This window comes from Phyllostomus discolor, chromosome 9 (assembly GCF_004126475.2).
Source record: "Phyllostomus discolor isolate MPI-MPIP mPhyDis1 chromosome 9, mPhyDis1.pri.v3, whole genome shotgun sequence".
Taxonomy (NCBI): domain Eukaryota; kingdom Metazoa; phylum Chordata; class Mammalia; order Chiroptera; family Phyllostomidae; genus Phyllostomus; species Phyllostomus discolor.
Genome location: NC_040911.2, coordinates 43,088,263 through 43,116,200, shown reverse-complemented (window position 1 = coordinate 43,116,200; position 27,938 = coordinate 43,088,263). Strand labels below are relative to the sequence as shown.

At 38.6% G+C, this 27,938-nt stretch overlaps 1 protein-coding gene across 2 annotated transcripts; it reads right to left on the bottom strand.

The window, feature by feature from the left end:
• Nucleotides 1-955: 955 nt before the first annotated feature.
• On the bottom strand, nucleotides 956-10,095 carry LOC114506571 (myosin regulatory light polypeptide 9). Of its 2 annotated transcripts, none has more exons than XM_028524327.2 (4): nucleotides 9,949-10,095; nucleotides 4,563-4,761; nucleotides 3,942-4,103; nucleotides 956-1,445 (listed from the first exon to the last, which is right to left on the bottom strand). In XM_028524327.2, the coding sequence occupies exons 2-4, from the start codon at nucleotides 4,744-4,746 to the stop codon at nucleotides 1,273-1,275; spliced, it is 519 nt and encodes a 172-aa protein (XP_028380128.1). In that variant the 5' UTR covers nucleotides 4,747-4,761; nucleotides 9,949-10,095; the 3' UTR covers nucleotides 956-1,272. The 2 variants fall into 2 exon arrangements, with proteins under 2 accessions (XP_028380128.1, XP_035865149.1); XM_036009256.1 differs by lacking the exon at nucleotides 9,949-10,095 and adding an exon at nucleotides 5,817-5,837.
• Between the last annotated feature and the right edge of the window lie 17,843 nt (nucleotides 10,096-27,938).

Genomic DNA, 27,938 nt, shown 5'->3' with positions numbered 1-27,938 from the left:
ACTTTTCTCTCAATGTTTCAACTTTTAAACTCACGAATCTTTCAGATTTTTGAGGTGCAAATGAAACTGTCAACCATTTTCTGATTAACTCTAAACAGTCCTGCATTTCTGGAAATAGAAGTTATTTTGAGGATTGAAGGAATGATCTCATTTTCCCAGGCTGGGTTTGTTTTTTTTTTTTTTTTGGTGGGCTGGTCAAGAATGTCTGTAATTCATACAAGAACTCAGTGAATCTCTGCATAAACAAACGGTATTTCAACAGAGGTTCTTGTGTTAGAAAAAGCTTTATATAACTAAAAATTCTGTATTTTATTCCCAACACTTTGATATACAATAAAAAAAAAAAAGCTTTTTGGTAGAAGCATTCCAGAGAACCACTGGGTCTAAAATAGTTTTTAAAATGAGGACAAATTAAAATTAAACTCAGTGGCCTGGTCTAATTTTAAATGACATCAAGTAACATACAAAAGCTTAGGACAGATAAGGAAGGATGTTGGCAGTATGTTAAACTTAATATACAAACACTAACAAAAACTGATGAGCAAAAAAGAGGCCCATGCATAATTTTCATGGTATCTGCCACCACAGATAAGCAAAAAAGTCCTCACATAATAACCCTAGTTATGCAGCAGCCCTTTTGATAATCTTTTGCGTTAGGCTGCATTCATAGCCACCTTGGGCTGCATGCAGCCCATGGGCTGTGGGGTTGGACACCCCTGTTTTATAGGAACTTATTTTTAAAATTGGAAGACAAAGTGCAGGAAACACAAGGCAGTTAACAATGTACTCCTTTGGCAGGGGAAGGGATAGCAGAGGAGATAGGAAAACTGGGCAGAGTAAGGGAAAGGTCTAATAATAACTTTTTAGGATTTGCCTCATCTACCTTTCTTTGGAAGGTGCAACTAAAACTAATAAAAGTTAATTTTGATAAATAAAGAGATTTTAAGCAAGCACATTTTTATCATAAAAGTTTAATTATGGTTCAGAAAAAATTGAGTGAATAACTTTCTCTGAAAAAATATATTGACTCTGTGTAGACTGTAGTTATGAGGGGAGCCAGTAAATTAAGTTACCCTTTTTCTATTCTGAAAATGACAAAAAGTCCCATTTCCAGTCTGATTACAGAGATGCATGTGCCCAAAATGGCTGAGAATAAATACCACCAGAAAGGCTAAAGCTGTAAATCTAAGGCATACTATAGGCTTTAAGAGAAAGTCTCAGAAACACCCAAAATGGTAACAAGGAACATTTGGCAGGAATTTGGTGTTCTTTTCAGTCATCTTTGTCTTTTGCTCCATGTTTAAGGATGCGCGTGAACTCAATGTAATTGAAATTTCCCTTTTTGTCAATAGGTGCCTCTCTGTACAGCTCATCCACTTCCTCATCTGTAAACCGATCTCCCATTGTTGTCAGCAACTCTCTCAGGTAGTCTTCCTGAATGGTGCCTAAAAAAAGAAAGAACTAAGTGTCAATATATACCACTCTGAAGATTAATTATAAGGAACATCTACACTTGACTAAGCATGTTCTACATAAAATATGGGGTCTCCACATGCTTAAGTCAGCCTCAGCAGTTGCCTAGATAATACCTAGTTGCTTAATGGTATTAGCCTGCTCTCTGCAGTATTACCCTTCCTCTACAGCCATCTCCTGATCTCTTGATAAGGGCTAAGCCTATGCCTAAACAAAAGGAATAAAGTATCATTAAGAAACCTATGCCTCATAGTTCCTTAAAGTAGCATGAATAGTCCTACTTATTCTATAAGTAAATAACACTAAAACCAATACCACATCAATAAAGTGCTTCAGTGGAAGAATGCTGGAGTCATGGGATCCAGTTTTAACAAGCTGTGTTATTTTGGGTAATTCACTTTACCTCTGACTTTGTTTTTTCAATACATTAAAATGAATTTTTTAAATGTTTCTTTATGAATCTAATTTAGATGTAATAACAGATAAGGCCAGGCCCAGAGTATGCAAAAACACTGAGTAAACAATTGAGCATTAATTATGTCAGTCACTGGCATTGGGGATGTGAGTAGTGAGCTGGATGGTGTGCTTTCTATTCTGGAATTGTAAAAGCAGGGTTCTCATAAAATCTGACTGCACATCAGAATAAGAACCATTCAGAGCTTAAAAAAAAAAGTCCAGATGCATTGATATTTTTAAGTCTCCCCAGGTAATTCATGACACGTGCAGTCATGACTGGGAACCACTAATACTCTACTACACCAAAGGTGATAATTGATACTTTTAGCAGAAGTTTTGTATTTCATAATGTTAAAAAAAGAAACCCCCTACCAACTTCCTTGCTTGTAAAATTAAGCTAAAACACTGATAATATACTTTCTATAAAATGAGTTTAAAGTAGAGGGTCAGTTCACCTAAGAAACTCTACATTAACGGTGGGCGGGGGGAATGGGTTCTAATTCAACCCTAAACTTAAAAAAAAGTGTCCCAAATCTTACACTTTCAGCATGTAGAAATAAATCATCATCTACAGCCAAACTGTTCAACTGTCACATAAACTAACCACCAACTATGTGCAATGGGCTGTGGTAGGTGCTAGAAGGGGTTACAGAGATGGGAATATAACGCCACTGAGAAACACAGCCATTACCCTGGAAGCAGGGATACACTGTGATGATTAGGAATAAGTATACAACTAAAATGGAAGATAAGATACAGTTATGTAACAGGAGGAGGAGAAATAAAATTGTTTAGAAGTAGAAAGAAGGAAGAGATTTTAAGTTTCTTAGGGGCAGAAGAAAATAGTATGAAAATGCAGAATAGGCTCTATAAAGAATATGACAACTGAGAGGAATATGAAGAATAGGTTAAGATATTTCACTCTTTTAAGGTTTTATCTCCCCCTCAATTAAAAAAAACAAACAAACTAATACCTGCTCATAAAAAATTCAATCAATATACAAATGTTTCTAAGAAGAAAAAAAGTAAGTCTCGCCTGCCTCCTCCCCAGCCCTTCCAGAAAAAAATGCTAGGAGTTTCGAGTTCAAGAGGAAAGAGAAGGTGATATGACGAGGGAGGCATAGAGGCAGAAATGGCGGAGTTTAAGTTAGGACAACAATGCTCAGGGGAGCTTGGAAGGAGGTTAGAAAGACGATACAAGAGTTAAATCACTTGGTATACTTGAATAGGCTCAAAGAGGCCATATTGTGGGGAGCCTTGAAAGCCAAACTGGGGACAACATGCTTCCGTTACCAGGCTATGCTTGTTCTATTCAACTACTCCAAGTGATGCAAACAGAAGGGTGTGCCTTCCCTCTCAAAAAACTTGCCATGTGAGTTGCCTCCTTATCTCTTCTCTTATATACGCTTTTGCCAAAGGATCAGGCATTTCTGTAGTTAACTTTTTTGAGGGTTTTTTTGAGATTTAACTCTATGCCAAGCAGTACGCTATTATTTCATTTCTTCATTTAATCCTCACAACAACCCTATGAGGTAGGTAATATTATTGCCCATTTTACAAATAAGAAAACAGAGATTTAGGTAATTTAAATAACTTGCCCTAAGTCCACAGCTATTACAAAGAATAGGAACACAAAAATAGAAGTCTAATACAGACTTAAATAATCTCAGAACTGACAGGTACCTCATAAATGCAGAACTGTATTGGTGTTGTGGCCTATAGCAATTTTCATTTTATCCAAGATGCTCTAGTACAAGTTATTCATTCACCACGTATTTAGTGAGAGCCTAATCCGTGTGGAGTACAAGTTTCCTAAAGAACTTTCAAGTACACCTATTACATTGTAAATCAAATGTTTAAGGGCAGAGGCAGTGAAGAGAGTGATACCATAGGAAAAGTCTGTCAAAACAGCAATAAATTGGTATGGCATAAACCTGAGAATATTATATCATATTTCAAGTCATTATATAATTTAACTGTCATAACTAAAAGTTAAATCACTTGGTAATTACCAGTTGCTTCTTCATCAAAGCAAGCAAAAGCATTTCTGATGACGTCCTCTGGATCTGTGCCATTTAACTTCTCACCAAACATTGTGAGGAACATGGTGAAATTTATGGGACCTGGCGCCTCATTCATCATGGCATCTAGATACTCATCAGTTGGATTTTTCCCTAAACAAAAAAAATAATTTTGATTATATCACAAAAATTCATCAACTATTCAACAGAATAAACACTTTGACGACAAGAAAGATGATCATTTATATTCTGTTCTTTCCATTTGTGATATCAAAACCATTAGGAAAATAGACTTTTCAATGAACAGGGCTTGTATTAAAAGTGGAGATTACATGCTCTTCCATTGGGATGACAAAAGGAATACTAGTACTCTTGTAATCAAGATCACTGCGACACACAAACAACTGGCCCCTAGCACAGTCATCAGACCTGGCCAGAAATCTGCAGGTGGTCCAAGGACCACACTTTGAGAGACACCGAGACTCTGAATCTTATTTAGTAAGTTATAACATCATTAAATTGGCTTTACAGAGCTTTAAGATTTAAGAAGTAATCATAAAAGAGATCACAAAAATACTATCCAATAATATTACTATTAAAACTGATCATTACCAAGTGAGGCAAGCATATCATGTAAATCTTCCTTGTCAATGAAACCATCTCTGTTCTGATCAATCATGTTGAAGGCCTCTTTAAACTCCTGAATCTGTGACTGGTCAAACATGGCGAACACATTGGATGTTGCGCGCTGGGGGCGCTTCTTGGTGGTCTTGGTCTTTGCCCTTTTGCTCGACATGGTGGTGGTTAGATCCTAATTAGGAAGGGAAATATAAGAAGACAAAGAATAACAAAAGGTAAACTGAATCAACCTTCCTGATATGTATAACATACTTAGAGGTGCGTCCAAAAATGACTTAGCAGTATAGTATCACTTAGCAAAATATCTCAACTAATTGATACCAGTACTCATAGAACCAAATTACAAAAAGAAAAACCAGAACCATGCTTTGACTCACTCATCTTTAGTAGTTCTGACATTTAATCAACAGTCCATCACCAACTTTAAATTCCAAACTACAATCAACATTAAGTCAAAGTGCAGAAGATAGCAACAAGACTGTATGTCCCCTGTACTGCTGTCTAGTCTACTAAGAACTGATAACCAAATCTACTGGTTTACAAGCAATACAGAAACAAGAAACAAAAGAAAGGTATCTTGGGGAAATAGTTCCAATTCTAAACTTCAGTGCTTTGGAAGAACTGAGGAATACTAATACATCTTCAACAAGTCTATTCTTCTATAGCCTAAATTACCTATTCTATTCTTAAATGGACAGAAAATAGGAAGGAGGACTAACAGATGGAACATCTCCTAGTCTTTATTGCCAAATATTGTTCTTCTACTTCTAATTAGCATTTCTTACTGTACCCTCACTTCTGAAATCAAAGTAGTCAAGAAAGATATTTGTTGAAAGGCAAACTGAAAAGTATGGAAAACTCTAAAGTTAACGAATCTATAATTAAGTTTTACCTAATTCTCACTCTACCAAAATCAATTTCTTGCACAGAAACATGACTGAGTTCTCTATACAGGTATCAGAGCACAATAGTTTTTAAAGCTAATTTAGTTTTTTACCAAGTTTGGAAAACGCTTTAAGAGGTGTGGGAACTATCTCTGTTCTCTAATAATCTAAAATTATCCCTATAAAATTTAAGTTAAAAAGTTAAGAAATAATCATAAAAGAGATTCTTTAGGTATTAAAGAATGTTTAATACCTAAAATGAAAAAGCAATTTTTCCTTTCAACACTGAATCTTTAAAAAAACTATAAGAATCCCATCGTTACCAGGTAAAATTTTACCGTACCATCCTTCAGAGCTGAGGTGGTGACAGTAGACTGCAAAACCTCTAACGAGCAAGACTAACACTGTATTGAGTTATAGTCTTCCAAGCAGGTCTAAAATAGGCACCACTGATTTCATTCTCTGACCAGGACAACAATTTTAAAGCTTACGTTCGGAAAACAACATTTAGCTATGATGTAGCAAAACACTATGCCCTTGGTCTAAAAATAAGTCTGTGGATTGCAAAGAATGAAGCACTACCTAAATCTCAGCACTGCAAGTGACCTTAGGATACAATGCTTTGTGTGAGTTTAAAATTATTTCTTATATTCTTTCCTTGATTATCCCACATCATTCAGACTAAATTCTATTATGTAAATAATTCGAAAAGCTTGGTCTTAGTCCCCTCCCCACCTAAATCTGTTCTTAGATTTTAATAGGAAATTCCACAAAGAGGAGTCAAATTCCAGTCCATCAAATATAGCACCCCTTGGCGATAGACTGGAATGTGTTGGTAAGATATACCTTACATGACAATGAAGTTATGATATATAGTCATCCCTAATGTCCTAGTTTCCTTTAATCACCCTTTAGAAGGCTGCCTTTCATATTTGACTTAAACCATTCACGAAAGCATATTTTCATGCTGTAATGCCCTTTACGGACAGTAACTACATTCCATTATGTCAACTACATAGAGCTGTAATTTTCCCCTGTATTCTAAATGTAGTTTTAAGAACTATGAGAAATATGGAGTATATTATTCCCCATCTCTTAAAGGTACTGAAGGACTTAGAGAAAGTGTTTAAGACTCGATGAGTGGCACATATTTACCAGTCCAAATCTTTATTATTTTAGGTATGCCATGTCATTGCAAACCAAAGCATGTCTTTAAAAATAGTATGTTTTGTTTGACAACATGTCTTCCCCCACTGATACAGGAATGTCAGTTATTTTAAGAACAAAGATAGCAGCCCTGGCTGGCGTAGCTCAGTGGATTGAGCACGGATTGCGAACTAAAGTGTCGCAGGTTCGATTCCCAGTCAGGGTACATGCCTGGGTTGCAGGCCATGACCCCCAGGAACTGCACCTTGATGTTTCTCTCTCTCTCTTTCTCCCTCCCTTCCCTCTCTAAAAATAAATAAATAAAATCTTAAAAAAAAAGAGAACAAAGATAGTGATAAGAATTATAAGTCAAATAGTTCAAAACTGATTTTTTAATCTACAAAACTTCATATTACTACATTTGGTGGGAGAAGATAGGGTCTTTCTAGTTTGGGCCCTGCCAGCTACCTCAGTTGTTTAGAGCATCATCCTGATACACCAAGGTTGTAGGTTTGACCCCCCATCAGGGCACATAAAAGAACTGACCAATGAATGCATAAATAAGTGAAATAACAAATTGATGTTTCCCCCCCCCTCTAAAAAAAAAAAAAGCAGTGGAAAAAAGCAGTAAAAAAATGAATGCTTAGTTTGGGTTATAAAATAATATATACAGAGTTCTGATGTATTGATTAATGTTTCTTTTATTGATGCATTCTTTAAATTTGTGAATGCATTATAGTTTTAAGTTATAAATTTTTTGCGTCAGCACTGACAATGGTATTTCATAGAACTTTTCTTTCACTCATTCAATACTGAATCATCAACCTTTATTTTGATCAGTTAATGGCACTAATGTGCACCAAATGTCCCTAGTATTGAAAATAATTTAAGAATTAAGAAATACAAAGCAAGTGTCTTCAAGGAGCCTAAAATATTGTTGGGGAGGCAACTATAAATAAATGATTGGTTTAACTTCTGAAATGAGTCACATAGTTTTCATTCCAGAAGTATGACTCTCAATTTAAAACGTGTGATAATAATGAAAAATAACTCAAAAGTGGCACATGATTATCAAATACCATGAGTTCAGAAAATATCTTTGTTTCTGACAAATTCAGAGGGGGGAAATAAAAGACCCTGAAAAACACTGTTGGCTTAGAAGCTATGTGAGATTCTTAAGATTAAGAGATCAGATGTTAGTCTTAATTTTACCAAAACTGGTAGCATAACATTGGGCAAGTTACTACTAAGAAGATTGTATTTTGTTCTATGTGTTAATTTCCCATCTAAACCTAGAGCATTTCAGGGATAGGGAGTTTAACTTCACAGTTAGTTGTTTCAAAACAAGGAAAGTGCAGTTTATTTTTTCCTACCACACTAAAAGTATGCAGTGGAATAAACACTGATGGAGAGGAAGCCAAATCAGGAATAGTGTTATGATCCCAAGGACCAAATTACTTATGATATTGTCATTATACTCCCTTGTCATCACTCTCTGGTTTTCTGTCCATTTTTACTTTCCCTGAACAATTAAGACTGTAACTGTCTTCATGTAACAAGACCTCAGCAAATGCACAACTCTCACAGAAAGTTAAAAATCTGGGGTAAAATGAAAACATTTCACATTATCAATGTAAGTATTCTTTATTTATGATGGTAAGATTGCCATGTAGGCACCTGAGGTTTCCAAATTGTAAAGATCTTACTCATTCTAAGAGTCTAGAATCGATTTTTCAAATATTTAATGTGTGAAGGGACATGTGTTGTGTGAGACTTAAAAGCAGTGACTTGCATAGCAGACTTCTATGAAATACACATACAGATTTCAGATGCCTGAGAAAGTGAAAGAAACAGTCAACGACAGTCAAGGAGATTCAGTTTACAGACCTAAAGGGAATATAATCATTTTAAATCAAGGAGTGGAGAGTTGGTGACAATGACTTTGTGGTTTTATTTCTGCTTGATTAAGTAGGTAGAAAATCATTTAGGGTTATGTCAAAAGGAGAAATACACGTAAGGAAGATGTTAAACTAGATTAAGTGGTGGGAGAAATGAAAAACAAAAATCTTCAGAGGATTCTCCCCACACACCAAGGGCAATCAGAAGGTTTTTTCAGAATCTCTAGATACTGTGCTTTCATTTATAAAATGGAATTAATCCATACTAATATCACATTAAGTTACTCTAGTAGAACTTTACGGTCCAACACTTTTAATGTTGTAAAAATGTAAACTAGACTTACATAACTACCACTCAAATTGACAGTACTTAAGAGATATGATACATTTTTTTAAGGAGAAACTCCCATCTTAGAAAAATTTGGTCAACTTCCCAAATCTAAATCAAATAACTTAATCGATGCCCTTTTTTTTCAAGCTAGGCATATGTAACTTTTTGGTGCCAAACACAGTTTTTTAGAAGTACACTTTCAGATTGGTGCATCCGTTCTAACTAAACCAAGTTTTCAATTACTGCGCAAACTTCCGGTTGAAGGTACGGTTAGTTTTCTCAAGCCTGCCACACCCAAAAAGTTCTTAGCACTTGACAAAGGCAATTAGTTATCAGGGTTCACTTGCCACTAAAGCTTCACTTGAAAATAAAAAGCTTTTCTAAGTAAATTTTACCAAAAGCCTTTAGCAATTTTAAGAAACTACCACTTTTTCACCTTTAGATATTAAATTTTTGCACTTAGGTTAAAATCTCAACTGAGTGCATATTTCTGTTCCAAAGTTCTGTAAAGAACTGATACATGTTTTCATATGCTCAACTACTTAAAAATTAACACTGGAAATTGACTTAATCCAAAGTCTCCACCCAAAAAGGCGATGTTGTTTTTTGGAATTTTTCTCAAACCTCAAACTAAACCCCAATCCCCTCTTTGTCCAACTAATTTTAAAAAGTTCTAGTTACAGAAGTGGGAACTGCGCTGAGAAACCTAATTTGAGTTCATTCTTCCTACTAAATGTAGCTCCACAGCTGCAGCAACAGCTGCAGCAGCGGGGCTGGGCTAGTTTTCGCGCAAACTCTCTTGAATCGGGTAAGTTTACGTTAGAAACTAAACATAGTACCGGAGTCAAAAGCCCCGAGGCTCGGGTTTCACGGGCTCGGCTATCGCCCAAGTTCGCGGCGCGGGGAGCTAAGCCACACTTTCCAAACTCCAAGTTAGGCAAAGGAACTAAGGTCGCGCGGTTGTGCCACTGGGACCATGGCCTTTGAAACCGGGGAATCCGTTACCACACCGGCTCAGGTGCGCCGCTGCTCTCCCAGACGCCCCGAGGAGACAGGTCTGCGGGATGGGTCCCACCCGCCAGTCCGCAAGCACGACTCACCCTGCACAACCGCGAGAATCTGAGCGCTTCGGTGACCCTTCTCGCAAACCTAGGTGCGGCTTTCACCACCCTTCTACACCCAAAGTCGCTAACACCCAACACTTCCGGCCTCCGCTTAAAAACCGGAAGGAAGCCAAGTTACCATTCCAGGCCAACGGAGAGGGCCTAACGGGGGGGGCTCAGTTACCAACGCTCTAAGGGCACGATTTTGACTGAGTGCACGGGGAAGAATATAAAGCTGTGACTTAGAAATATAGTAATATGTAGTGGTTCGGTGGGTCTTATGTCTGAGTTTTTGTGGTTTTTTACCCACTCTTACATGTATTTCCTTCTTCCCCCCTTTCATGTGAGCAGATGGTAGGGTCCGTCCTGTGAGTTTGCTTCTGTTCACGTACCAAAGTACGGCTTAGGGGCCAGGGCTCGTGAGTCCAAGTCCTTGTAAGGGAAATAAGCAGAGAGGGCTGCGAGGCCCACGTGACTGGCGTTCGTCCTGCCCTCGAGCGCCGAGGGCGGGGACTGCCGCCAGGTGGGTTTACGCCTGAATTTGGGACTTTCAGAGGTTGGGATTTCGCCTGTGCGCCCCGAGGGGGCGCACGTAATCCCTGAATGATTTCTTATTTGTATACCCTGCTGTTTTATGAAGAGTCCCGCCTCTTTCACACGTGAGCAAGTTTTGTGAAGTACCGAGGTCCCTCAGCCATGCGGCCATTATCTCTTTGGCCCAGACGGATTTCATAAAGTCACAAATGGCTGAAGACCAACTTGCTCTACAAAAACGTTGGCTGTTATTTTTCCTACCCGAAGAGCCCCTCTGACACCGATTAACAAGAAGAACCTAAATGTATCTGACCAAGAAGACAGGCGACCAGCAACAAGAACTTACAAAACCCATACCCTACCTCTCACTATGTTGCAGACTTGTGGCTGTTAAAAATAGGAATAGATAGTCAAGCCTATTTTTTTCTCAGCTCTTCTTGCCTAGGACAGCTTCTAATAGTGCATCTTGTTCAGGGAAAAGAGGTAGGGTTCCCCGATTCTGTCTTTTTCTGTCCAAAGTCTGGTGAGGAAGACTATGGTGCTGGTCACCTCAGATCTCTGACTTCATCCAAGAAGGAGGTGAATAGGACTCGATAATGCCGGGATCATTATATTGGCACTAAGTTTCAATTCAATACTTATTTTGACTCCTGTGTCAGAACAGTTCTGAAGTTTGGAGCCCCATGGTACTCTCAAAAGCTGCTCTCACTTGAATCACCCTGTTGAAAAGACAGGTAAAAGCTGCAGAATTATATAAGTATTAAGCTATACCTTCAAGGACTTCAGGAACATTTCATCTGTTAACCAATAATATATTTAAAGTTAGCTTAAAGTCCAGCCCTGGCTGTTGTGGCTCAGTGGATTGAGCATTGGACTGTGAAGCAAAGGGTCACCAGTTCCATTTCTAGTCAGGGCACATGCCTGGGTTGCAAAGGTCCCCAGTTGGGGGCAGGAGGGGCAATCACACATTGATGTTTCTCTCCCTCTCTTTCTTTCTCACTTCCCCTCTCTAAAAATAAATAAAAATCTTTGAAGTAGATTAAAAAAATAAAGTTAACTTAAAGTCAGTGAAAAGTAAATAGCTGCCCTAATTCTACAGTGTGACTGAAATAAAGATGATTAATTTCCTAGCCTTGATAGTAAGAATCTTGGGAGTACTAGCTAAAAAATACAAATTATTCCACCCACTGAATCAGAATCATCTAGGGCAGGTCTAAGGAGATCATCAATTTAACAGAGCTCCTAAGTGTCTCATCACAAAAGGTGGGGGGCACAGAGCTAGATGGCTTAGGTCCTAAGGTGGAGGCAGTGACAGCTCAGAAGGCAGATTGGGTGAATGGTGGGTGACTACAGTTTGTACTTGGAGTTTGTCTTGGGCAGCAAGCAGGAGGAGCACCCTATAGTTGGAGCTCCCTGCAGTGCACACACACCTCCACTGAGTGGTGGTCTACCACAATGGAGAGCTCAAGCCTTCCACAACTGTCCTTCGTAAAGAAAACTTTAACCCATAACAATGAAATGGATAGTTTAGTTTTCCACTCAGCTCCAAAGGGAGCAGATACTTATTTTCCTTCTGTAGTGTCAAAGAATTGCCTTGTTTATCTTCCTTCTTTTCTTCCACTTCATGAACAGATAAACAGTAACTGCATTGCCAAGTACTGTGGTGGGTGCTGTGGTTTATGATTTTTGAAATAGAATATCATTGCTATCTCTTGGATGAGGGGAGAGGGGATAGAAAGGATTGCAAAGGCATGGGGGTGTCAGGGAATAATTGTGGAACAGATTATTATAGTGCAATTATGTAAGGTCTATAGAAAGAACACAAAGAGGAAATAAACCTGTCTGGAGATTTGTGGAAAGGTTTCTCCCAGAGGACTATTGCAGAGCTGATTCTAGAAGTCAGTGAGGAAAGAGAGGAGAGATTCCAGGCAAAGGGAGCAGTGGGCTTAATTGTCTGAAGGTGACCAGGAGGCAAATATTATTTTTAAGTACCCCCCAAAATTAATATCTAAAGCAAAAATTATAGCTTAGGCTTACTTCAAGAAATTCTTTAATTTCCTCATCTGAAAAGGGACATAATAATAATAATGGTCACTATATTCAACCATTGTGAGGATTAAGTGAGACAATCTATGTAAATTTCTTAGTGAGAAATCATCTTTGGTTGTGTTAAGGCACTGAAATTCGGAGTTTGTAAAGCAGTTATCCTACCCTGGCAAATTACTACACCGATGCTTTGTCTGCTCTACTGGAGGAAACAAGATGAATGGTCACACTTTACATTTAGTGATCACAGGCTTTTTTTTTTTTTTTAAAGGGAGAATTTTTTTTTTTAAGATTTTTTATTTATTTATTCTTAGGGAGGGAAGGGGGGGAGAGAGAGAGAGGGAGAGAAACATCAATGCGCGGTTGCTGGGGATTATGGCCTGCAACCCAGGCATGTACCCTGGCTGGGAATTGAACCTGGGATACTTTGGTTCCCAGCCCGCGCTCAATCCACTGAGCTACGCCAGCCAGGGCTTGATCACAGGCTCTTGATGCTACCTTGATGCTCATGATATTTCTCTAGTCCTTTCATGCTTTTGCTCTCTTATATGTCAGTTTTATAATTTCTTCTTATCCCTCCAACACCTCCCATTCTTGGTCTTAGTCTATGACCTTGTTTCTAGGTCACTGAGAAAAAAAGTGACTCCAACAAGTTCCGACCACCATATCTACCTGCCATCCAGCATTTGTTCCCTTATGTTATTTTCTTTTCTTTTTTTTTTAATATATATTTTATTGATTATGCTATTACAGTTGTCCCATTTCCCCCTTCTCTCCCCTCCACCCTGTGCCCCCCTCCCACCCACATTTCCCCCTTTAGTTCATGTCCATGTGTCATACTTATGAGTTCTTTAGTTTCTACATTTCTCGTACTATTCTTGCCCTCCCCCTATCTATTTTCAACCTACATTCTATGCTACTTATTCTCTATACCTTTTCCCCCTCTCTCCTCCTCCCACCCCCCTGCTGCTAACCGTCCATGTGCCCTCCATTTCTGTGGTTCTGTTCCTGTTCTAGTTGTTTACTTAGTTTCTTTTGGTTTTGCTTTAGGTGTGGTTGTTAATATTTGTGAGTTTGCTGTCCTTTTACTATACATGTCTTTTCTTTATCTTCTTTTCTTAGATAAGTCCCTTTAGCATTTCATAAAATAAGGGCTTGGTGATGATGAACTCCTTTAACTTGACCTTATCTGAGAAGCACTTTATCTGCCCTTCCATTCTAAATGAGAGCTTTGCTGGATAGAGCAATCTGGGATGTAGGTCCTTGTCTCTCATGACTTGGAATATTTCTTTCCAGCCCCTTCTTGCCTGTAAGGTCTCTTTGGAGAAATCAGCTGACAGTCTGATGGGAACTCCTTTGTAGGTTACTGTCCCCTTACGTCTTGCTGCTTCTAGGATTCTCTCCTTCGTTTTTACCTTGGCTAATGTAATTATGATGTGCCTTGGTGTGTTTCTTCTTGGATCCAACTTCTTTGGGGCTCTCTGAGCTTCTTGGATTTCTTGGAAGACTGTTCCCTTTGCCAGATTGGGGAATTTCTCCTTTATTATTTGTTCAAATACGTGCTCAATCTGTTGCTTTTCCCCTTCCAATTCTGGTACCCCTATAATTCGGATATTGGAACGTTTAAAGGTGTCTTGGATGCTCTTAATCTTTTCCTCAATTTTTTGAATTCTTATTTCATCATGCTTTCCTGCTTGGTTAATTCTATCTTCCTTCTGGTCCACTGTATTGTTTTGAGACTCATATTCCTTCCTTCACTATTGGCTCTCCTCCGCGTGTCTTCCTGCATCTGTTTTATGGTAATCTGCATTCTTTCATCTAAATTTCGTCCAAAATCAACCAGTTCCGTGAGCTTTCTGATCACCAGTGTTTTGAACTGCGCATCTGATAGATTGGCTAATTCTTGGTCGCTCAAAAGGACGAGTCCTGGGGGATTGATCTGCTCTGTTGAAAACATTTTTTTTCCCCCCCTGTCTCTCCTTTCTTTTTTTTTTTTTTCCGGTCTGGTTGCTCTTGTTACGGTGGGGGGCGGAGCCTTAGGTGCTCACCGGGGCTGGGCACCCCAGTCGCTAGATTGTGACGTTATATGTGGGGGTGGGGCGGGAGCGGGGTGGGAGAAAACAATGGCGATAGTTCCGTTCCCCTGGACTCAGACCCTTGTCTGGGCTTCCAGGCCTGGAGTTCTGCCCTGGTCCACAATCGCTACCCCTCTGGGTCTGCCAGCCGCAGCTTGCGTACTCAGGGATCACCGCTGCCTTCTTTTGCGCCGGGTGGCTTTTGCGCCGATTTCGCGCCAAACCTTCCCCCGACCTCCGCGCGCCGCCGACCCGAGCCAGCCCCGCGCCCGCCCGGCTGGTCTTCTCCTACCAGTCCGGATGAACGTGTCTACTTCAACCTCTTGGCTGCCTGACTTCCATTCAGATAAATCCTCTGCCGGATCTGGGTGTTATTCTGATAGTAAATTATTGTTGTAAATTATTGGTTTTCTAATCTTGGTTGTACGAGGAGGTACGGTGTGTCCACCTATTCCTCCATCTTGCCGGAAGTTTCCCCTTATGTTATTTTCAAGCTCCTCTCTGAAATAGACAGAAACCTTTCTTGCTCCTATGGAAAGGCAGTCCTGAATTTGTTCTTTGTCACTCCAATGATTCAGCCCTCTCCTGTATCATCAAGTTCTCTCTCTTTATGATTATTTCCATCAACAAGTATGCTGTAATGTGTTCCAGCATTGTGACTCCCCAGAGATGTCAATATCCAAATCTCCAGAACCTGTGAATATGTTAGGTTATGTTGCAAAAAGGAATTAAGGTTGATAATGAGCTGATCTTAAAATAGGAAAGTTATCCTCTGTTATCCTAGGGGACCCAATGTATCACAAGGGGCCTTAAAAGTAGAACAGGAAAGCAGGATAAGACAGTCAGAAGGAGGTATAAATGTAGAAGCATGGTCAGAGTAATGCAGTGTTGCTGACTTTAAAGATGGAAGAAGGGGGACCTGAGCCAAGGAATGCTGGTGACCTCTAGAAGCTAGAAAAGACAAGAAAAATGGACTCTCCCCCAGAGCCTCTGCAAAGGAACACTTTCTTGCTGACATCTTGATTTTTGGCCCAGTGAGGCCCAGGTTGAATTTCTAACCTACCAGATTGTAAGATCATTATGTTGTGTTGTTTTAAGCCACTAAATTTGTGGTAATTTGTTACAGCAGCAATAGAAAACTAATACAGACAAAAGCAAAAACCAAAAAACCCTCTTCCTAATGTATTTTCCTCCAGCTACTGTCCTATTTCTTTATTCCCCTTAACAAGACTCCTCAAAAGAGTCACCCATATTCACTGGCTCCAGTTCTCCCTTAAACCCTCTATAATAAGGCCTTTTTCCCAACCACTCCACAAAAGTGTGGGCTTATCAAGGACACTGATGCCCTCAATATCATTTTGACCAATTCTCAGTCTTCAAACAAATTTGATAAGGTTATCACTTCCTCACCTTTGAAACATTTTTTTCTTTTATTTCCAGGACACTGCACTCTCCTGGTTTTCATCCTTCCTTATGGCTACTTTTCAGTCTATTTTACCAGTTTTTCTAATTTCCCCAGTCCCTTGAAGTAGCCAAGGACTCAGTGCTTGGCTCTCTTTTCTGTCAACACTCCTTCCTTAGCTGGTCTCATTCACTCTCATGGCTTTAAAACTACATAAACAGTGATTGCTCCCAAGTATATACCTCTGGCCAAGGCTTCTGCCTTGTACTCCAGACTCATTTATCTAAATATTCACTTGACATCTCCATGAGGAGGTCTAGTAGGCATCTCACCCTTCATAGTCTAATACAAATCTCTGAATCATACCTCTAAAGCTTTATTTTCCTGCTGTCTTCTCTAAGTAGGTTAATGGCAATTCCATACTTTAAGTTGCTCAGAAGAAAAAAGTTTGATTCATCTTTGCCACTTCTTTTTCTTTCATGACCCTAATCTAACCTTTCAATAAGGTATCTCCAGGGTCTAGAACAGTAATTAGTGCAAACCTGTTAAGTTCTTCAAAATACATCAGAATATTATCCTAGTGCAAGGATAGTATCCTCTCTGAAGCCTGGATTTTTGCAAAAGCCTTCTAACTCATCTTCTTACTTCCCATATGTTGTACCTCCATACTGCCACAGAGTTATTATTTCAAATAATAAGTTAGATCATGTCATTGTTCGGCTCAACATCCTCTAATGCTGTGTTACCTCATTCAGAGTGAAAGCCAAATACTTTACAATGGCCTACAAGTCCCAAAAGATCAGCCTCTGGGAACTTCTCTGACTTTATCTCCTATTGCCTGCCCTCCCCAGTTGCTCAGTCACAATGATCTACTTGCTATTTCTTGAAGAAGTCAGGTTTTCCACGTCAACACCTTTGCATTTGATGTTCCATCTGATTTCAATGATCCTTCTAATATTTTCATTTATTTATCCCTCAACTCTTTCAAGTCTTTTAATCAAATATCTCTATCTCAGTAACACCTTCTTTGGTCAGTATATTTAAACTTTCATTATTCATCTTCCACCTCCTGCATTTTCCTCCTTTGCTTTATTTTTTTCCATTGCATATGTTACCTGTGGCCTCAAAGATGCACTCAGTGTAGTAGAGGTTGTCTTTGTCCGGCTTGTGGTTCTCTAGGAAGCTAAACCAGACACTGCCTGTTGTGATCTTAATGGGGAGTTCCTCCTTGGAGGCCAATTTGAATTTTTCCAGATCTTTAAGGATGATGTTGTTGGTCTGGTCCTGAAGGAGGGTCCTGTACTTGTCCTTGATGCCTCCAGGCTGAGTGTATAGGGCACGGGAACTTAGGTGTTCAGTTTCTGAGCAGCATTCGGAGCCTCCTCCTTGGATCCCACTGCCCCAGAATAGTATTATTTTTAAATTGCTGATAGTACAGAGGATTCATAGAGGGTAAACCTGGGAGAAGAATGAATCAGGATATCTGACAGATGTTAATGCCAATCATTGAAATAAGGAACATGGGAAGAAATAGTTTTGAAGGTGGAATACAGTAATAGTAGAAAATGACCGTTTGAGGTACAGTCATACCTCGGTACTTGTCTGCTTCAGAACTCATCAAACCCTGCACTTGTCAAATTTTGATGAGAAAAAAAATGTTTCAGCACTTGGTGCTTGCTTGGTACTCATGGGTTTTGGCACTCATCACAAGTTCTGGAATGAATTAATGGTGAGTACCAAGGCACCACTATAGTGGATTAAAAGATAGTGTTGAGGCTTTACCAAAACAGCAGAAAGTGACAAAAAGATAAAACATATAGAGGAGCTGTCAAAAGTCATGGAGAATGTATTGAGATAATCCATTATGTATTTAACAGGAAATCCAGAACAAGATAAAAAAAAAAAAGAGGATGACAGAAAACAATATTAAAAGAGATAATGACTGAGAGTTTTCTAGAATTGAAAGAGAATCTAAAATCTTCATTCAGGTTGAAAGTGCACTGCAAATATGAAGCAGGAAAAATAAAAATAAAACTATCCCAAGTCACATCACAGTGAAACTTCAGAATATCAAGGGTAAAAGGAAAATAGTAAAAACTTCCAGAGAGAAAAGACAGATTGCCTACACTGAAACAAGAATTAGACCAGCAGAATGCTTTCCTCCAGCAACAATAATAGATGCTGAAGGTGGTGCAGTAATATCTTCAAAGTGCTGTGAAAAGCATCACCTACTCTTCACACAAGGTATGTGTGTGGAATTGATTCACAAAATCCTTACAACTCCAGAAAACATCAGGGGTGCCGGTCTTTTTAGACTCAGGTTTAAAGATCGATCTTCTTGCCTCTTAGAATCCTGAGGTCAACTATTAAGGAGTCAGTCACAAAGTTGATTTCAAATATCTTGATTTAGCATGTCCTGGATAGATCTTACTATTAATATGCTCAGCCTTTGGGACATCTGCCAGAATTCTGAAATAACATGACCTCATGTTTAATATCCTTTTGCACTAAAAAATATTAAATCAATGTTGATTGTTCTTTATTTTTGAGTGTATGTTTGACTTGCTTTCCAACTAGCTTGTAAACATATCCCATATTATTTTTACACTAGGTAAGTAGAAGTTTTTCATTGTATACTTTAAAAAATAATGAGATAATGAATTATTGAAATTATTGTTTATGGAGCCAGGCACTTTGCTAAGTGTTTTATTAGCATTACCTCTCAGTCATTGCCCTGCAAGGTAGTTACTGTCACATTCATTTTACAGGTGAGGAACTTGAAGCTTAGAGAGCTTAATAACCTGCCCAAGATCATATTTTAGGAAAGAGGAAAGGCAGGAATCTGACACAGGTCTGTATGATTTCAAAGCCTCTATGATACATTGATTAGTGGAGCATGCTAACTTTTGATAAGAATGACTGTGTTAATAATTTGGAGTGGGAATATTTACCCAAAATGTTGACTTATTTCTTTGGTCGTCCCAGGAAAAGAGACTGTATGGTCTCTTGTGGGCTTTCCAGTAAGACTTAATTCCATTGAAATTAGTGCCTTGGGAAAATACCTGCTTTGCTAGCCAACAGTATTATTCTGAGTTTTTCTTACTCCTACAGAAATAATGGTAAATGAAACTAATTTGTATGGACAGTCTCCATTTTATATAATTTGTCAACATTTAACACAGAACACTCCTTTTGCATTGCTCCAAGGAGTAAATGCTGATTCAGTAAAGCATTAAAGCACTGGTCTGGCAGTATTGTCCAGTAATCTGAAAGGTCAAAGAGCCAGAAATTATGTTTGAAGGAACTTTGCCAAGGTCAGTATTCTCCAGAGTCTTACTGTATGCAACACAATTCATTACTTGCTTCAAGAAGAAGAAAGAATCATAATATGAAGGTAAATACACTTCCTAAGAGTACCTTCTTCTCTTTGTATTCCCATTACCTAGCACACTGTCAGGCATGTCATCTGTGCTCATTAAAACCTAAATTAAAAATGTAAACCATATTCAAGAACTTTGGGGCAATGGTAGTAGGAAAAAAAGGGGAAGATTTAGGAAGCGGTTAAATGACGAAAATAGGTCTGTGTTGAAACTCAGCTAGATAAATGTTATCAAATTTCTGTATGGCCTGCCAGGTCCACGGTGAAAACTGTGGATGTTATCTTGGTACATAGGTAGTTGAGATGACCAGATTAGCCACAGATAGGTTAGATCTTGTTTGGACATATAAACTGAATAAAAATTACTGTCCAAGGTAGAGGAGACTAATGAATGAAATCTTTTATATTAGTTCTTAAAGTTCTTTTTCTATTTAAACTCTTTTCATATGAAATGCCTCAGGTTTCAATTAAAATAATATATAACAGTTACATTAAATTTACATTATGTAAGAATAATAGTGTGTGTGTGTGTGTGTAAACTAACATTAGCATTCTTACCTAATGTAAAGCCCTTTACATAACTTTAAAACATCACAAATATTACAAAGGAACAAAATTCCAAACCTCCAAACTAGATAGTATTAGGTTTAAAAATAGAAAAATTGACTGAGGAATGAAAAATATTAATAGAAATAGAATTAAAACTATAAGGCTCAGCATATGACTTCAAGTGTAATGAACATGGTAAAAGAAATAATTATGAAATGCCATTGAAAATATAATATTAAAAATTATAGAAATAAACTTAAAATTCTCATAGCATATGCTACAAATATTGTTACAGTTAAGCATAAAACACAAAGCATAGTAATTTGAATGAAGAGAATTGTATATCTTGGTTGGGGAGAAGAATATAAGTAGTTTAGATGGTTTAAACTAAAGTATCATTGGCATACAGTAAACTCCACATATTTAAAGCATACAGTGCGGTAAGTTTTGACACATTTATACACTTGTGAAACCATCACCGCAATCAAGGTACTGCAACCCAGGGTTTCCTCATGCCCATTTGTAATCCATTCCATCAACTCCTCCCACTTCTCCCCTCCCTCATCCCCAGGCAACCACTAACCTTGTCACTTTAGTTTGCACAAATATAAGATTTGACTGGAGAAAGTGTTACTGATTATAAGATTGATGACTCTACTTCTATAAAAGTCAAAATGTAATGAAAAAAACAATGAAAGAATTGAAATGGAAATATTTTGTAATAAATATGATAGATAAAAGCTTAATATCCAGAATATTTTTAAAATTTAATAAGATGTGTTTTATTTTGGCTTGTTTGATAGCAAGGAACAGAGATACAGTCCAATTAACACAAGCAAAAGGATACATATTTTAGGAATATACATGACCTGTATCTAAAGAAGAGGGTTGCTAAAAAGAGAGGTAGCTTGACAGATTGACTCTGGTTTTTCTCCCATGGGACAAATGGTTGTTCCCTAAGTGCATCTGCTTCTTTAAGCTCGTTTATTTTGTTTTCTGTCTACCAACTGCCTTTCTCTGCTAACCTTAGTCTGGTCCCTCATAATTTCAGCTTTCCATGGCTCCTCAGATTCCAAATATACCCATAGCATCTCTTGGTTCAGGCTTTTTGACTTTAGCTCCTTCTATTAATTGCATTAATGCTCAGTATTTCCAAATTTAAATTCTCAAGAGATGAATGTGATTGGCTTGGTTCATGTTTTTAACCCAGGCCACATATCCAAGCTGCTGGCCAGGATATATATCAGTTATTTTGGGGTCTGAAATAACCCATCACCTCTTCTCAGAGAACAGGAATCGCATGCTACAAAACATCAGCAGGTGCTGTGAGCAGGGCAGGCATCGAATGCTTACCTGTCTAGTAAAGAGAATGGAGCTTTGGAGCCAGATGGAGCTTGGGACAAACCCAGGTCTTCTTGGCTGGGGAGAAGAATAAAAGCTATATGACTTTGGGTAACTTGCCTAATGTTATTCTTTGAACCTTAGTTTTCTCATTTATAACATTGGGATGATGAGTGCCTTGTAGGATTTTGTGGGAAAAAAATGTGTAAAACATGATACAGTTATCTAGCCCACAGTAGGTCTTAATTAATGATAGCTTTCCTATTTTATATTAGTTATTTTATTATTATATTAACAGATTAATAATTATCTCAGGAAAAATAATCTCTGGGCAAAAGTCAAAAGAACTCTCACACAAAAGGAAGACCAAGTGGTTAGCTAACATTCAAGGAAATGTCCAGCTTCACAAATATTTCTTAAAAATGTGTTTAAAAATAGACAATGTGATCACACCATAAGGTATATAAGTGTTGGATCACTATGTTATATATCTGAATCTAATATTGTATGCCAAGTATAATTTTAAAAATTAAAAAAAAAATAACAATAGCTATGAGGTATATCTCACATTCATTAAACTTACTAAAATAAATTAAATTATACATTCCAATAGTAGTGGAGCAATGAAGATAGATTCCATTTGGTAGTGGCTTATAGATTAGCTTGACTATTCTAAATAGCAATCTCACAAAACATAGTCTTCAATTCATAGCCCCTTTCTGGGGAAATTCTTCCCAAAGAGGTAACTGAAAAGACAAACTTCTACTTGTAAAAATATTTATTTTTTAAAGAGATTTTATTTATTTTAAGAGAGAGGGGGAGGGAGAGAGAAAGAGAGGGATAGAAACATCAATGTACAATTCCCTCTCATATTTCCCCAACTGGGGACCTGGCCCACAACCCAGGTATGTGCCCTGACCAGGAATCGAACTAGCAACCTTTTGGTTCACAGGCTGACAATCCATCCACCGAGCCACACCAGTCAGGGCTGCACAAAATATTTATAGCTCTCTTTTTGATTCAGAGGTATTTTATCATTTTAGGACTGAAAGAGACCTAAAAGATTATTCTTCCTATTTACCTGGACATAGAATTATTTAGGAGCTTTTAAAAACATTCTTTATTCTTATCAAAACATCTCATTGATGCAGTAAGGGCTTTCTATAGAAAGGCTTTTATTTTTGAGTTCCTTGAGTTAAAGGTTACTTTTTATGAACCATTCTTTTTTTAAATATAGAAAACATTTTATTTATTAAGTGTGCATATAATTTCTAAGTAAATATCATACAGCATTCATTGTTATTATTTTGATTTATTAAAATTATATATATGTTCATACCAGAATGAAAAGAAATTTAAACTACATTGTAAAACTTAAGCATGTTTTGAAGACAAAAAATATAGTATTTCTTCAGTGTAGATTTATTAAACACTTTATAGAGCAGGATCTTAACCTGTTGTGCTTTTTCCTGCTTTCTGAAAGATTTAATGCAATTGTTGAAGCTTCTAACCAAGAAAGACCCTAAGGACTTGAGAGACTTGGTCCCCTTGTTTTCAGGGATGTGGCTATAACTTCCCCACCTACCCCCTTGGATACTGCTTAAATGTGGTGTAAGGATTTTTATCTTTTATAACCAAAATGAAAAGAAAAGAGGATTTTTTTGTTTCCTTGTGGATTTGTGTAATCGTTGATGCTAAATATTGCTGATCTGTGACATAAAAATTGCTTCCTATTCTCCATATTTTTTTTTGCTAGAAATACTATATATTATGTAAAGACTATAAAGTTTTTATAAGCCTTCATAGTTTGAGTTCCTTAAACATTGTTGGAATATGTGGCATAAACCTTGTTTCATTATTTAATAAACTGGAAGAATATATAATTATTTTAAAAAACCATTTACATCACATGTTCAGAGACTGTGAGTTAATTGACCTACAATATGGTCAGAGCCTGAGTACAGTTTCAAAGCACCTCAGGTGATTCTAATGTGTAGCCACGAGAGAGAATAACTCTTCCAGTTGTACTCTATTAGGAGAGCTACAAAACAAAAACAAAAGCAAAAACAAAAACAAAACCCCAAAACAACAACAACAACAAAAAAACCCACAGCCAGAGAGGTTAAAAGGCTTCTGAAGGGCCTTTTGACCCCTTGAACACATACATAAATGTGGTACAAGAGCTGGGCTGAAAATGAAGATGCTTACTTTTTTCAAAAAAAATTTAAAAGATTTTATTTATTTTTAGAGAAAGGGAAAGGGAAGGAGAGAAACATCAATGTGTGGTTGTCTCTTAAGGTCCCCCAACTGGGGACCTGGCCATGCAACCCAGGCACATGCCCTAACTGGGAATTAAACCAGTGACCCTTTGGTTTTGCAGCCAAGAACACAATCCACTGAGCCACACCAGACAGGGCTAGAGGCTTCTTATTCCTAGTACTAACTTCTAGTCTTAATGATTAACTAGAAAGCTCTGTGTACCCAAAATTTAGAGATTAGGTAACAAATTAAAGTGGGATAGCAATGCATTCATTCATTGTTATTGAAAGTGATCTGACTTTCAGCCAAGATAGAGGCATAGGTAGACACACTTTGCCTCCTCACACAATCTAAAGGACAACAACAAATTTAAAATAAAAAAATAACCACACCTGCCAGGAAATCAAACTGTATGGAAGTCCAATAACCAAGGAGTTAAACGTGAAACATCTTCCAGGCCAGTAGAAGGGGCAGAGAGGGGCAGCTGGGTTGGAGAGGACTCGTGGCAAGGGGGTGGCTGATGGAGTGCGTGGTCCCATATTTGTGTACAGCTAAACCAGGAGGAACAACTGGGGAGAGAGACAGACTGAAAACCCAGGGGAAATAATGCATCAAAATCTCTGACTGAAAAAACCTATGGAGGTTGAGGCAGCAGGAGAAACTCCCAGCCTCACAGGAGAGTTAATTGAAGAGACCCACAGGGTTCTAGGATGTACATACAACCACCCACCCAGGAATCAGCACCAGAAGGGCCCGCAATTTGCCTGTGGGTAGCGGGGCAGGTAACTGAAAGCCAGCCAAGAGCCAAGCAAGCAGCATTGTTCCCACATACAGCACCACAAAGCAGCAAAAGTGGGTTGTTCCACCTTGGTGAAAACCTAAGGTTCCATTCCTTACTATGTAACAGGTGCCCAAGACAAGAAAATGTAGCCCAAAAAGAAAGAACAGATAAAAGCTCCAGAAAAAAATACAACAAAGTGATGAAGAGATAGCCAACAAATCAGATGCAGAGTTCAAAACACTGGTAGTCAGGATGTTCACAGAAATGGTTGAGTATGGTTGCAAAATTGAGGAAAAAATGAAGGCTACAAAAAGTGAAATAAAGGAAACTATACAGGGAACCAACAGTGAAGGGAAGGAAACTGGGACTCCAATCAACGATTTGGACCAGAAGGAAGAAATAAACATTTGACAAAAACAGAATGAAGAAACAAGAACTCAAAAAAAAAAAAAAATAAGGAGAGGCTTAGGAACCTCTGGAACAACTTCAAAAGTTCCAACATCCGAATCATAGGGGTGCCAGAAGGAGAAGAGGAAGACCAAGAAATGGAGAACATAATGAAGGAGAACTTCTCCAATCTGGCAAAGGAAATAGACTTCCAGGAAGTCCAGGAAGCTCAGAGATTCCCAAAGAAGTTGAACTCAAGGAAGCACACCATGAGACACATCATAATTACATTATTCAAGAATAAAAAGGAGAGACTCTTAAAAGCAACAAGAGAAAAGGAGGTAGTTACCTATAGAGGAGTTCCTATAAGACTATTAGCTGATTTCTCAAAAGAAAACTTGCAGGCAAGAAGGAGCTGGAATTAAGTATTCTAAGATGTCCAATTTCCCCTCTTCACTCTCCTCCACCCTGAACACCCCATCCCACCCACATTCCCCCCTGTAGTTCATGTTCATGTGTCATACTTATAAGTTCTTTAGCTTCTACATTTCCCGTACTATTCTTGCCCTCCCACTGTCTATTTTCTACTTACAATCTGTGCTACTTATTCTCTGTACTTTTCCCCCCTCTCTCCTCCTTCCACTCCCCTGTTGTTAACCCTCCATGTGATCTCCATTTCTGTCGTTCTGTTCCTGTTCTAGTTGTTCACTTAGTTCTTTTGGTTTTGCTTTAGGTGTGGTTGTTAATAATTGTGAGTTTGCTGTCCTTTTACTATACATGTCTTTTCTTTATCTTCTTTTCTTAGATAAGTCCCTTTAGCATTTCATAAAATAAGGGCTTGGTGATGATGAACTCCTTTAACTCAACCTTACCTGAGAAGCACTTTATCTGCCCTTCCATTCTAAATGAAAGCATTGCTGGATAGAGCAACCTCGGATGTAGGTCCTTGCCTTTCATGACTTGGAATACTTCTCTCCAGCCCCTTCTTGCCTGTAAGGTCTCTTTTGAGAAATCAGCTGACAGTCTGATAGGAACTCCTTTGTAGATAACTGCCTCCTTATCTCTTGCTGCTTCTAGGATTCTTTCCTTCATTTTAATCTTGGGTAATGTAATTATGATGTGCCTCAGTGTGTTGCTCCTTGGGTCCAACCTCTTTGGGACTCTCTGAGCTTCCTAGACTTCCTGAAAGTCTATTTCCTTTGCCAGATTGGGGAAGTTCTCCTTTATTATTTGTTCAAATCACTTTTCCTCTTGTTGCGCTTCCTCTTCTCCTTCTGGTACCCTTATAATTTGGATGTTGGGGAATATTTATAGATGTCCTGGAGGTTTCTAAGCCTCTCCTCATTTTTTTGAATTCTTATTTCTTCATTCTTTTCTGATTGGATGTTTCTTTCTTCCTTCTGGTCCACTCCATTGATATGAGTCCCAATTTCCTTCCTATCACTATTGGTTCCCTGTATATTTTCCTTTATTTCACTTAGCATAGCCTTCATTTTTTCATCTAATTTGTGATGAAATTCAACCAATTCTGTGATCATTCTGATTACCAGTGTTTTGTAACTGTGTGTCTGATAGGTTGGCTATCTCTTCGTTGCTTAGTTGTATTTTTTCTGGAGCTTTGACCTCTTCTTTCATTTGGGCCATTTTTATTGTCTTGATGCACCTGTTATGTAAGGAGGGGCAGAGCCTTAGGTGTTCACTAGGATGGGGTAACCCAGTTGCTGGGTTGTGACATTGTATTTGGGGCAAGGGTCTGAGAGGGAACAATGGTGCTTGCTTCACCTCTGCCAGATTTCAGTCACTTCCCCCGCCTCCCCCAAGCAAATTTGGCCCTTCTGGTGCTGATTCCCGGGTGGGTGGGTTTGTGTATCTTCTAGGACCCTGTGAGTCTCTCCAATGAACTGTCCTGTGAGGCTGGGAGTATCTCCCAGCATCTCAACCCCCATAGGTGTTTTCAGTTGGTGTTTGGACGCTTTATTTCCCCTATTTCCTCGAACTCTGGCTTGTGTGGTCTGTCTCACTCCCCAGTGCTGCCTGGTTTATCTGCCTGTGAATGTGGGTCCTCCCATCTGCCAGGAGCCTTGTGCCATGCCCCTTCACAATCTGCTGCCTCACTGGGTCTGCCCGCTGCCGCCTTGCGAGACCAGAGTCCTCCAGCTACTGCTTCACTGCGACCCCTTTCAGCCCAACCGCCTGACTATGGCCCTCCTACCAGTCTGGATGAATGTATCTACTTTAACTCTTTGGTTGTCAGACTTCCATACAGTTCAATTTTCTATCAGTACTGGTTGTTTTTTGTTTCTAAATTGTTGTTGTCCTTCTTTTGGTTGTATGAGGAGGCACAGTGTGTCTACCTATGCTTCCATCTTGGCCAGAAGTGAACTTTACTCTTAAAGTGGATGAATTTTATGGTACGCAAATTACACTTCAAAAGAACTGTTGGAAAGAAATTAACACTAGGGATTCAGATAAGTTGCTCTTTAGTCTGGTTCTCACTTTAAAAAAAAAGAAAGGAAGTATTGGTTTTGTAAAAATGACACATGTTCATTGTTGGGAGGTAATTCTTTGAGCCTGCCATGTTTTTGCACATCTAGCAAACAAGGCTCTGGCTTCCCTTTATTCCAGATTATCTTTTCAAGGATGTTTGAAGACAGAGAATGTGTCTCCCTACAGGGTAAAAGGCAGGCATGTTAACCCTCCAGTATAATAAAGAGATTGTCTGCCTTTAAAGCAAAGGGAAGGCAGGCTTAATGCTCATGATAAAATATGCAGTTTCTCTAAGCTCAAAGTTTCTCTCCTGTAATGCAGCCCAGTGTGTGCAGGTGTCACCTGGTCCTTTTCCTATTGCCCTGTGGGAACTGGGGGTTAGCAAACCAGTAAAGAATGTGCTGATGCTCTGGCTTCTGCTATTGCTGTGAGTACTGATGTCCTTTGACTCTGACCCAGAAGTCTCATGTTGTGTCAACATGCATGAAACTGTAGCAGGTTAACTTTTTAGCTTGCAAGTAGGGTAAAATCTCTGACCCTTCTTAGTTTTGTGTCTGTGGATACATGTGTGTGGTAAGATTGACATAACAAAATTTGCCATTTCAACCATTTTTGAATGTACAGTTTAGTGGTATTAAGTACTTTCATTGTTGTGCAACCATTACCACTATCCATCTCCAGAAGTTTTTCATCACCCCATATTGAAACTCTACCCATTGAATCCTAACTCCCCATTCCCTCTGCCCC

Bases quoted from the DNA above. Each gene is read 5' to 3' on its own strand.
- LOC114506571 (XM_036009256.1), bottom strand. The intron at 4,104-4,562 runs GTAATGATCAGT...TTTTTTGTTTAG, and splicing joins TGATATGCTTGCCTCACTTG to GGAAAAATCCAACTGATGAG. The intron at 1,446-3,941 runs GTAATTACCAAG...TTCTTTTTTTAG, and splicing joins CTTTGATGAAGAAGCAACTG to GCACCATTCAGGAAGACTAC.